This window comes from Mandrillus leucophaeus, unplaced genomic scaffold, assembly GCF_000951045.1.
Source record: "Mandrillus leucophaeus isolate KB7577 unplaced genomic scaffold, Mleu.le_1.0 Scaffold915, whole genome shotgun sequence".
NCBI lineage: Eukaryota > Metazoa > Chordata > Mammalia > Primates > Cercopithecidae > Mandrillus > Mandrillus leucophaeus.
This window is the reverse complement of record NW_012109975.1, coordinates 590,793-603,171: the sequence shown is the minus strand read 5'-3', so window position 1 is coordinate 603,171 and position 12,379 is coordinate 590,793. Positions and strand designations below refer to the sequence as shown.

The 12,379-nt window shown below is 37.1% G+C and overlaps 1 protein-coding gene across 3 annotated transcripts in view; it reads right to left on the bottom strand.

Moving 5' to 3' along the window:
* Positions 1-12,379, bottom strand: part of NEK10 (NIMA-related kinase 10) — a 281,170-nt gene that overhangs the window by 147,300 nt on the left and 121,491 nt on the right. For all 3 annotated transcript variants that reach the window (XM_011969857.1, XM_011969859.1, XM_011969858.1), the window contains exon 24: positions 7,533-7,608. In XM_011969857.1, the coding sequence (XP_011825247.1) occupies positions 7,533-7,608 (76 nt within the window). The remainder of the gene's footprint in view (positions 1-7,532; positions 7,609-12,379) is intronic.

Here is a 12,379-nt window from a genome sequence, read left to right as displayed (position 1 = left end):
GTACTACTTTCACTGTATCCCATAGGTTTTGGTATGTTGTGTTTCCATTATTATTTGTTTCAAAATTTTTTTCAATTTACTTCTTATTTCTTCATTGACTCACTGGTCAATCTGGAGCATACTGTATAATTTCTATGCATTTGTATAGTATCCAATATTCCTCTTGTCACTGATTTCTAGTTTTATTCTATTATGGTCAGAGAAGATGCTTGATATTATTTCAAAAGTTTTTGAATGCTTTAAGACTTGTTTTGTGACCTAACATGTGGTTTATCCTTGAGAATAATTCATGTGCTGAGAAGAATGTGTATTCTGCAGCCATTGGATGAGATATTCTATAAATATACATTAGGTCCATTTGGTCTACAGTGCAGATTAAGTCCAATGATCCTTCATTGATTTTTTGTCTGGGAGATCTGTCCAAGGCTATGGGTATTGAAGTCTCCAGTTATTATTGTTAATATGGTTTGGCTGTGCCCCACCCAAAATCTGAATTGTAATCCCTATAATCCCCACATGTCAAGGGAGAGACTAGGTGGAGGTCATTGAATCATGGGGGTGGTTTCCCCCAAGCTGTTCTTATGATAGTGAGTTCTCCTGAGATTGGTTTTGTGTTTGGTAGTTCCTCCTGCATTCATTCTCCTTCCTGCTGCCTTGTAAAGAAGGAGACTTGCTTCCCCTTTGTCTTCCACCATGTTTGTAAGTTTCCTGAGGGCTCCCCAGACATGCTGAACTGTAAATCAATTAAACCTCTTTCCTTTACAAGTTACCCAGTCTCGGGTAGTTCTTCATAGCGTGTGAAAACAGACTAATATAATTATATTGTTGTCCATCTCTCTTTCACTCTAATAATATTTCTTTTATATATCTGGGTGCTCCAGTATTGGGTGCATATATATTTACAATTGTTATATCCTCTTGCTGAATTGATTCCTTTATCATTATATAACGACTTTCTTTGTCTCTTCTTATAGTTTTTGTCTTGAAATATATTTTTTTCTGATATAAGTATAGCTACGTCTGCTCTTTTTTGGTTTCCATTGGCATGGAATATCTTTTTCCTTCTCTTTATTTTCAGTCTATGTGTCTTTAGAGGTGAGATGCATTTTTAATAGGCAACAGATCATTGTGTCTTATTTTTTTGTCCACTCTGCCACTCTGTCTTTTGATTGGAGAGTTTAGCCCATTTACATTCAATGTTATTATTGATAAGTAAGAACTTATTCCTGCCATTTTGTCATTTATGTTTTCTGGTTGTTTTGTGTTATTCTCTTCCATTCTTCTTTCCTATCTTCCTTTTAGTGAAGGTTATTTTCTCTTATGGTATGATTTAATTTATTACTTTTTACTTTTTGTGTATCTGTTGTATGTTTTTTGATTTGAGGTTATCATGAAACTTGCAAATACTATGTTGTAACCCATTATTTTAAACTGATGATACTGATTGCATAAACAAACAGGAAAAGAGAAAACATAAAAACTCTACACTTTGATTTTGTCCCCTCACTTTTAACTTCTTATTATTTTTCTTTATATCTTATTGTGCTATAAGATATAACAACTTGAAAAGTTGTTGTAGTTATTATTTTTTATTGATTCATCTTTTAGTCTTACTTAAGGTAAGAGTAGTTTATATACCACAATTATAGTATTATAATATTCTTTGTTCTTCTGTGTATTTACTATTACCAGTGAGTTTTGTATGTTCAGATGATTTCTTATTCCTCATTAATGCCTTTTCATTTCTGATTGAAGAACTCCCTTTAGCATTTCTTGTAGGACAGGTCTGATGTTGATGAAATCCCTTAGCTTTTGTTTGTCTGGAAAAGTCTTTATTTCTCCTTCATGTTTGAAAGATATTTTCACCAGATATACTATTCTGGGGTAAATTTTTTTCCTTTAGCACTTTCAATATGTCATGCCACTGTCTTCTGGCCTGTAAGGCTTCCACTGAAAAGTCTGCTGCCAGATGTACTGAGCTCCACTGCATGTTATTTGTTTCTTTTCACTTGCTGCTAGTGAGATCCTTTCTTTATCCCTGACCTTTGGGAGTTTGATTATTGAATACCTTGAGGTAGTCTTCTTTAGGTTAAATCTGCCTAGTGTTCTATAACCTCCTATATATGCACAATATAATCTATACATTTAAACGAGTACTATCCTTTCAAACTTTAGACTAACAGGACATAACAATCACTATTATCTAGTGAGTGCTTACCATATGCCAGCCAGGCACTGTTGCCAGCACCAGACATGTATCACCTCATTTAATCTCACAACAATTCTAGGACATGGGCACTATTATTATCCCCAGGTTGCAGATGAGGAAACTAAGGCACAGAAAAATTCAATCATTTAAAACTCTCAATAGCAGATCTAGAATTTAAACCCAGGTCATCTGATTCTGGAGCTTGTGCTCTTAATAATGACCTTATTCTGTCAATACTATGGTCTGTTTCCAATTATGCTTTTTTTTTTTTTTTTTGAAAATCCTTTGATGTGGTCTTATTCCAATTATGCTTATTTTTGAAAATCCCTGCTCAAATCTCACATTGTTATCCCCAGTGTTGAAGGTGGGGCCTAGTAGAAAGTGGTTGGATCCTGGGGGTGGATTTCTCCTGAATGGTTTAATACCATCCCCTTAGTGCTGTTGTTCTGACAGTGAGTGGGTTCTCATGAGATCTGGTTGTTTAAAAGTGTGTGGCACTTCCTCACTTCCTCTCTCCTGCTCCTGCTCTGGCCATGTGATGTGCCTGCTCCCCCTTCACCTTCCACCATGAATGTAAGTTTCCTGGGGCCTCCCCAGAAGACAAGAAGATACCAGCATCATGCTTCCTGTGCAGCCTGCAGAACCATGAGCCAGTTAAACCTCTTTTCTTTATAAATTACCCAGTCTCAGGTATTTCTTTATAGCAATCCAAGAATGACCTAATACATCTTTTTTTGAAACTTCCCTCAGGGCCACTTTATTGGTCACTGAAGAATACATATTTCTATAATATATAATCTTTCCACATTTTATTATGTTAAAACGTTAACATCCTACTTGATCTCATTTACTCACTGTTCTAGTAATCGTGTAATATATAAAGATAAAATAGCAAAGAGAAAAACATAAAATAAAATAGACCCTGCCATCAAGGTACTTACTATCTCAAATGAAAAGCCTTCAGGCTTTATTAGGGTAAAAACCAGAAAAGTTCAAAGATATATTAGAACCCAATAAAAATATACACTAATTTTTATCATATTAATATGAAAAAAAGATTTTCACTTTAATGATTCAAAGTATTTCTTAAGATTCTGCTAGTCGACTCCTCTAGGTCCTGGGGAAACAGTGGTGAACAAAGGAGACATAAGTCCTATGCTCATAGAGCTTGTGTGTAGTGGAGAGACACACTATAAGCCAATTCAAGTACAATATAAGGTCACATAGAGGCAAGGGCTATGAAAATGTAAAGCAGGATACAGCGATAGAATCTGAAGGGAGGTTGCTGTTTGGGGCAAGTGACCATGGAAATCCTCTCTACATAAGTGGCATTTAAGCAAAGAGCAGAATGAAGTAAAGAAGTAAGTTCTGCAGCTGTCTCTGAAGGAAGAGCATTCCAAGGAGGAGCATTTTGGAGATCTGAAGGAACAGCAAGAAGGAAAAGGATTGGGCATTTAAAGTGTGTTACAACAAAAAGAAACAATTTTCTTTGTAATATGTTATTTCCAGTAATGTTTATAATCATGCAAGTACTGGATCATTCATGTAGCAAATATTACCTGTGAGTTTTAAAGTACCAGACTTAGGACTGTTGGGGATTGTAATGAACAAAATCATCATTGCTTATCACAAAATCAACAAAAAGTTCAACTGTGTGAAGGAAAAGTACACGGAGTGTGTAGATCAGAGGAAATACACCTTGTCTAAGGGGGTTCAGCTGAAGGCAGGTAAGAATTAACCAGATGACAAGTGGAAAAGAGTATTCCAGGCAAAGGGAGCTGCATGTGCAAAGGTCCTGTGGCCAGAGGGAGCCCAGATGAAACAGCTAGGAATTGTTTGTGGTAAAGGGAAGAACTTGGCAGAGGCCAGAGAATGCAAGGTTGTCTACTTGTGGCCATAGTTAGGGTTTGGTCTTTGCATGAGCAGCTGAAAATCACTTAAGTGTTTTAAGTCACTTAAAACTCTCAAAATTTTGAGTGTATTATAGCTTTCTTAAGAATTCTATCAACTTTATGTATCAAAAAATAAAAATATATATTTTTTAATTTAAGAAGTGCAGTTAGTAGACATGCTTCACTTCGTCTCTACTTAACCAGGTTTACCTACAGGTTTATTTTGATGCATCCAATTTAAACTTCATGAATTTCTCTTCTAATTATCTAGTGTCATAATATGAATGAGATTATACTAAGCAATAGGGTGATAATTCCCATTCCAGGAATAGTTGAAGTTTTCCATTTTTATTGGAAAACTTTTATTGTATTTTATACATCATACTAGCTTCATAAATCCCATACATGTTCTGTGAAGAACTAGCTGAAAACGCTTCCCAGAGCCCCAAACTCTATACTGTTCTCAGAAAATGAAGTTGAAGATGGTGTGTAATTTTCTTCTCTGGAATTGGAGGAAGACATAGAGATAAAAAATGGAAACAAGTAGCATATTTGGAGATTTTTTTTCCCTTGAGAGGGATAACAAAGACCTGCCTAATAATGAATCACATCAGATCAATGAAAAGAACCTTTACTGACCTTCTGTTCCAGTACAATTGGTCCAGCAATGTGCCTACAAACCCTTTATCTACCAGCTGAATACAGAATAAAGAATGCTCTGAGGTACTTCCTACAAGAGTTGACAAAGAGACCTTTCTTCCTTTCAATAAGTTAATATCTGAGGAAGCAAAAGCAAATGGAAAGGGCAAAATGACATGGGGACATCAAACTCTAGGGACCCCGCAGGGAAGGGAAAGGGGTGCCTAGGCATCTCTATGGCATCCAAATGTCCACATCCCAGGTCCACATTTACAGGCTCAGACAAGCTCAGAAAACTTACATGAAAGTAAGAAGTACAGAATTACAAAAAAATTCTAGAATGTCTGGACCCTAGCCAGACTCCCACTCACATTTCCAGTACAAGTCTATGGCATCATACCTCAAGCCATGCCCCTCCAGCTCTCTGCCTGGAGTGCCCCTAGCCCATGCCCTGGCATGCCATAAGCACCTGGGCACAAGCTTCCCAGAGCCGCCCTCAGTCAGATGCTGAGGGCTCCCCCTTGTGATTGGAAAAAAAATACTCCAACCTTTCATCTGGCACACAGGGCAACTCTGAAACATCCTGTATATCAAGTTAGTCCAACCCCCGGCCCACGGACTGCATGTGGCCCAACACAAACGCATAAATCTTTCTTAAAACACTTCAGTTTTTTTCCATTTTTAAAAGCTCATAAAAGCTATCTTTAGTGTCAGTGTATTTTGCATGTGGTCCAAGACAATTTTTCCTCCTCCAATGTGGCCCAGAGAAGCCAAAAGATTGGACACCCCTGCTCTATACTATATCCCAGATAATACTCTATGAACCTAATTATTAATGTTCACTGTACTGGCTGCTTTCCCTCCAAATCTCACTTCACCGCTCTCCTAATAGTGTTTCCTGGGACCTCCTCCCAAATAAACTATTTCACTCAAATTCTTGTCTCAGATTCTGCTTTTGGAGAATCCCAAACTAAGAAAGAAACACAATATGACGTAGGACTGAGTTCTTTTAACTCCATACTCAGCTAAGGACATCAAAAACTAGCAAGAAAGATGGTTTGTGAACCCAAATTCATAGTAAAACCCATCAGACAGGGGGCATTTCTAATAACCTGGAGAGATGAGAGAAGGGAGTAGAAAGAAATTTTTAAAGCAATTTAAAAGAATAGGAGGTTGACAGAAAGATAAATGGTGGTAAGATATACTGTACATGTTATTAAAACAATTATAGTACACATACATGAAATAATAGTTTATCTATATGAGTAGGTTCAGCTTACAAACTCTTCAGTTAATTTAAAAATTAAATGAAAATGTGAAGCCATGTTTGGGCTAATACAGCAAAAAAGTTGTCATGTTTTGGATTTCTTTCTACATATTCTATGGATTCTCTCTCTATCTTTCTCTTACACACACACACGCACACACAAACACACACACATACACACACACAGTTGATACTATCATATAAGCAATTCTAAACTTAATTCAAAGTCTCAGGAATAAAAATATGCTTTCACCAAGTATGACCAGCAGAAATTTAAGTTTGTGTGTTAATTGTTCTGCAATTTGACTGACAATCAAATCTGTTCAGAAATATATGATTACTTGACACTTCTATGATCAAATTTTTATTGTTTATTTTATAAAAACAGTACACAGTGAAACAAAAGAAAATTATTCTTCTGTCAGCAAGTAACAAGTAGGTCAGACTTACTGTTAAGAGGTTAAGTAGACATCATATAAGCTTACAGCTTACAAGGTACTTATTAGCTTGCCACAGTTTCTTTGCATCTTCTCATGAAACCAGTTTCAAGAATAAAGATGTAAAACATTTACAGTAAGATAAAATGAAAAGTCACCCTCTTAAAACATTATTCTGAACACTTCTGCATGAAAGGACTTTGTAAAATAGTGATTTTTAGACAATTTCTACTCTTCCTCAAGAAGAGTCGTGTTTAACTCCCCAGGACACAATTGTACAACTATAGGCTAGATTTTAAAAGAATGATTGTGTCTTGATTGCTTGACCTGTTGAATCAGATTCCAGAATATTTCCCTGAAATCTGCTTTTCTACACACTACCATAACTATTTGCTAATTTCAACAGATTCAGACAAATGACATGTGATCAGCAAAAGAAGATTCTTACTTCATAATAATTAGTGGCTTGCAAAGGAACCTCAAAGTATGTCAAAGAATTTAAAAATGTCTCCATTTATCAAAAAATAAACACTCATTTATCCAAGAAGCAACTTACTTTGTAAACATATGTCTAAGTATACATGTCATTATTTATTCATTCATGCAGTAAAGTTAATCGGTGCCTATTATTTGCCAGATACTAGGATAGGTATTAGGGTACAAAAATCCTTGCCCTGCACTTGAATGTTTATAGGTAGAAAAGAGAAAAAGAGTCATACATACAAGTGAGACAATAAAATGTTCCAAATATGTTGGGTAGCATATCTATTACTTCATTCTCAGTTTCATTCAACAACTATTGCACACCTACTATATGCCAAGGATCATTTCAATTTACAATTTATAAAAGGAATCCCCATGAGGGGCAGTGATACCTTAGAAGAAAGATTATTTTTGTGGTGGTTGTTTTAAGCATACATAATGATCCACAATTCTAGTAATGTGTATTACTTAGCTAATTGAAAAAAAAAACTTATAAAATAAGCTTTCTTTCCTAAAATCCTCTTTCCTTTGCAAGTCAATAATAGAAATGAAAGCCCAAATCAGTTAAGTATGATGTTCGAGAGCCATAAAATAATTGTCCTTACCAAGAATACAGGATTGTTCCAACAACAGACGTGAGTTTACTGTTTTCTTGTTTTTGCTTTGCCAGGCCAAAGTCAGCTACAATTCACAAAACAATATAATATGTTATTATATTTTCCCAGAGTGAGCATTGTTCCTTAGCATTTGACAATCTACACAATAACTACTACACTTCATAACCAAAGGCTTTTCTTTTCTTACCCTCTGTCAAAATGCCCAGTGTGCCAATCTTCCATGTAATTCCCAGTCTTAATTAATGGCATACATATACTATGTCATTTTGCTATATATTTTGATATAATGAGGTTTATCATTTAAAAAACCATAAAATAAGTTTTGCTGACTGAAACATAGGACAAAGTACTTATTGAAACTGTGATTCCATTTTTTAGGTTATCCTTTATAATTTTTAAATAAACAGAATGAACCTAACATTTGGCATACAGCAGTCATGACCTCGTCAGGCTAAAAGAAAAGATACACCCGAATGTTACCATAAAGGCCTGAAAACCTAAAATTAACTGGCATCAACGTGTACCAATCACAGTACAAGTATGTTCAAAATAATCCCAAAATATTTATATATCAACAAAATATTCTGATTCTTATCACAGAACACCAAATATCTATATTTAATATTAGCACAACCTTGTACTTTTCATAGTATCTTCAGGTACTTGTCTTTTTTTTGTTGTTTTTCCTTTTTTTTTTTTGAGACAGAGTCTCGCTCTCTCGCCCAGGCTGAAATACAGTGGTATGATCTTGGCTCACTGCACCATCTGCCTCCCAGGTTCAAGCGATTCTCGTGCCTCAGCCTCCCAAGTAGCTGGGATTACAGGCACGTGACACCATGCCCGGCTAATTTTTGTAGCTTTAGTAGAGATGGGGTTCCACCACATTGGCCAGGCTGGTCTTGAACTCTTGACCTTATAATCCACCTGCCTCGGCCTCCAAAGTTCTGGGATTACAGGCGTGAGCCACCGTGTCCAGCCTGTCTTTTATAAACCACTCAACAACTTAGGTCAAAGTGATCAAAACAGATATTTTACCTATCCTTTTGCTACAGATTCACTAATATTACAAGAGACTTAATTACCAGGATTGCACAAAAAGACAATGCAGAACCAGGACAAGAATTCAAGTTGCTTTTCCTAATAAGCTTTGATATTCTCAATATGATGTTGTAAAGTGCGGCAAATGCTCATGGAATTTCACTGGAACAAACTTCAATGCAGTATTTGATTATATGTACTAAAATATCTTTCAGGTAGAAAATATTCCAAAGTAGTTTCATTTCAAAATAATAAAAATTCACATTATTAATAATAATATACGTTTACTAAACAACAAGTCTATACTAGCACAAATTCAGCCACTTTCATGAATTGCCTCGTTTAACACGCATAGCACTCTGAAAGATAAGTATTATCATTAGTATAGCTTAGTGCTTAAAAGCCAGGACTCAGGAACTGGACAGCCTCAATCTGAATACTGACTCTATTATGCACAACCTGAGTAACCCTGGGCAAGTTATTTAATCTTGCTTTCCAATAGCTTTCTTTTTTCTTTTTTTTTGAGACGGAGTCTTGCTCTGTCGCCCAGGCTAGAGTGCAGTGGCGCAATCTCGGCTCACTGCAAGCTCCGCCTCCTGGGTTCACACCATTCTCCTGCCTCAGCCTCCGGAGTAGCTGGGACTACAGGTGCCTCCCACCATACCCGGCTAACTGTTTTTTTGTTTGTTTGTTTTTGTTTTTTGTATTTTTAGTAGAGACGGGGTTTCACGGTATTAGCCAGGATGGTCTCTATCTCCCGACCTCATGTTCCACCCACCTCGGCCTCCCAAAATGCTGGGATTACAGGCGTGAGCCACCATGCCCGGCCTCCAATAGCTTTCTTATCTGTAAAATAAGGATTATAATAATATAGTACTGATATATACTGTAAACAGAATAGTATGATAGTAAAATTTAAATAATTTAATATATGTAAATTTCATGCATGTATTACATATAAATACATGTAGTAGAGTACTGAACAACTGATGTATATTATTATTCAATTATCACAATTACCCATTTTATAGATGAGGAAACAGGCTCAGAGAGAATGTGTGACTTGCCCAATGTCTCACAGGGAGAAATTAACAAAGTCAGATACTAATCTGGGGTTGCTTGATTCTAAAGCCCCAAATCTCACCAAGACACAATACTACCAATATAGAAGAAGAAGGACCAGATCAATTCAATGATAAACTCAACCAAACATTTAAGAAATATATACCAATTCTACACAGACTCTACCAGAAAATAGAAGACGGAATACTTCCCAAATCACTTCATAAAGCCAGCATTACATCATTCTAAAACCAGACAAAGACATGACAAGAAAAGAAAACTACAGAATAAGAGCCTCATGAACACAGACACAAAAATTATCAACAAAATATAAGTAAATCAAATCCAGTGACATATAAAAAGTATTATACATAATGACCAAGTGGGGTTTATGCCAGAAATACAAGGCTAAATTGAAATTTAAAAATCCATCAATGTGATTTCAATAGAAGCCCGAATGCCAGCAGTATGCAATATATCCATGTAACAAACATGCACATGTAGCCCCTGAATCTAAAATAATTTCCAAATAAAAATTCATCAACTGGGCGTGGTGGCTCACACCTGTAATCCCAGCACTTTGGGAGGCCAAGGTGGGTGGAGCAACTGAGGTCAGGAGTTTGAGACCAGCCTGGCCAACATGGTGAAACCCCATCTCTACTAAAAATACAAAAAAATTATCTGGATGTGGTGGTGGGTGCCTGTAATCCCAGTCACTCAGGAGGCTGAGACAGGAGAATCATTTGAATCTGGGAGGCACAGCTTGCAGTGAGCTGACATCGCGCCATTGCACTCCAGCCTGGGCAACATGAGCAAAAATCAGTCTCAATAAATAAATAAATAAATAATAATTTTAAAAAATCATCAATGTAGTTCACCAGATCAGTACATTAAAGAAGAAAAACCAGTCTGGGTTCCAAGATGGCCAAATAGGAACAGCTCCAGTCTACAGCTCCCAGTGTGAGCGATGCAGAAGACAGGTGATTTCTGCATTTCCAATTGAGTTTTGAAGAGAGCAGTGGTTCTCCCAGCACGGAGTTTGAGATCTGAGAATGGACAGACTGCCTCCTCAAGTGGGTCCCTGACCTGTGAGTAGCCTCCCTACCGGGAGGCACCCCCCAATAAGGGCAGACTGACACCTCACACGGCTGGGTATCCCTCTGAGATGAAGATTCCAGAGGAATGATCAGGCAGCAACATTTGCTGTTCAGCAATATTAGCTGTTCTGCAGCCTCCACTGCTGATACCCAGGCAAACAGTGTCTGGAGTGGACCTCCAGCAAACTCCAACAGACCTGCAGCTGAGAGGTCCTGACTGTTAGAAGGAAAACTAACAAACAGAAAGGACCTCCACACCAAAACCCCATCTGTACATCACCATCATCTAAGACTAAAGGTAGATAAAACAACAAAGATGGGGAAAAACAGAGCAAAAAAGCTGAAAATTCTAAAAATCAGAGTGCCTCTCCCCCTCCAAAGGAATACAGCTCCTCACCAGCAATGGAACAAAGCTGGATGGAGAATGACTTTGACAAGTTGAGAGAAGGCTTCAGATGATCAAACTTCTCCGAGCTAAAGGAGGAAGTTCGAACCCATCGCAAAGAAGCTAAAAACCTTGAAAAAAGATTAGACGAATGGCTAACTAGAATAAGCAGTGTAGAGAAGTCCTTAAATGACCTGATGGAGCTGAAAACCATGGCACGAGAACTACATGATGAATGCACAAGCTTCAGTAACCAATTCGATCAACTGGAAGAAAGCATATCAGTGACTGAAGATCAAATGAATGAAATGAAGCAAGAACAGAAGTTTAGAGAAAAAAGACTAAGAAGAAATGAGCAAAGCCTCCAAGAAATATGGGACTATGTAAAAAGACCAAATCTATGTCTGACTGGTGTACCTGAAAGTGATGGAGAGAATGGAACCAAGTTGGAAAACACTCTGCAGGATATTATCCAGGAGAACTTCCCTAACCTAGCAAGGCAGGCCAACATTCAAATTCAGGAAATAAAGAGAACACCACAAAGATACTCCTCGAGAAGAGCAACTCCAAGACACATAATTGTCAGATTCACCAAAGTCGAAATGAAGGAAAAAATGTTAAGGGCAGCCAGAGAGAAAGGTCAGGTTACCCACAAAGGGAAGCCCATCAGACTAACAGCAGATCTCTCGGCAGAAACTCTACAAGCCAGAAGAGAATGCGGGCCAATATTCAACATTCTTAAAGAAAATAATTTTCAACACAGAATTTCATATCCAGTCAAACTAAGTTTCATAAGTGAAGGAGAAATAAAATCCTTTACAGACAAGCAAATGCTGAGAGATTTTGTCACCACCAGGCCTGCCCTACAAGAGCTCCTGAAGGAAGCACTAAACATAGAAAAGAACAACTGGTACCAGCCACTGCAAAAAACATGCCAAAATGTAAAGACCATCAATGCTAAGAAGAAACTGGATTGACTAATGAGCAAAATAACCAGATAACATCATAATGACAGGATCAAATTCACACATAACAATATTAATCTTAAATGTAAATGAGGGTAAATGCTCCAATTAAAAGACACAGACTGGCAAAAAGAGTCAAGACCCATCAGTGTGCTGTATTCAGGAGACCTATTTCACATGCAGAGACACACATAGGCTCAAAATAAAGGGATGGAGGAAGATCTACCAAGCAAATGGAAAACAAAAAAAAAGGCAGGAATTGCAATCCTAGTCTCTGATAAAACAGAC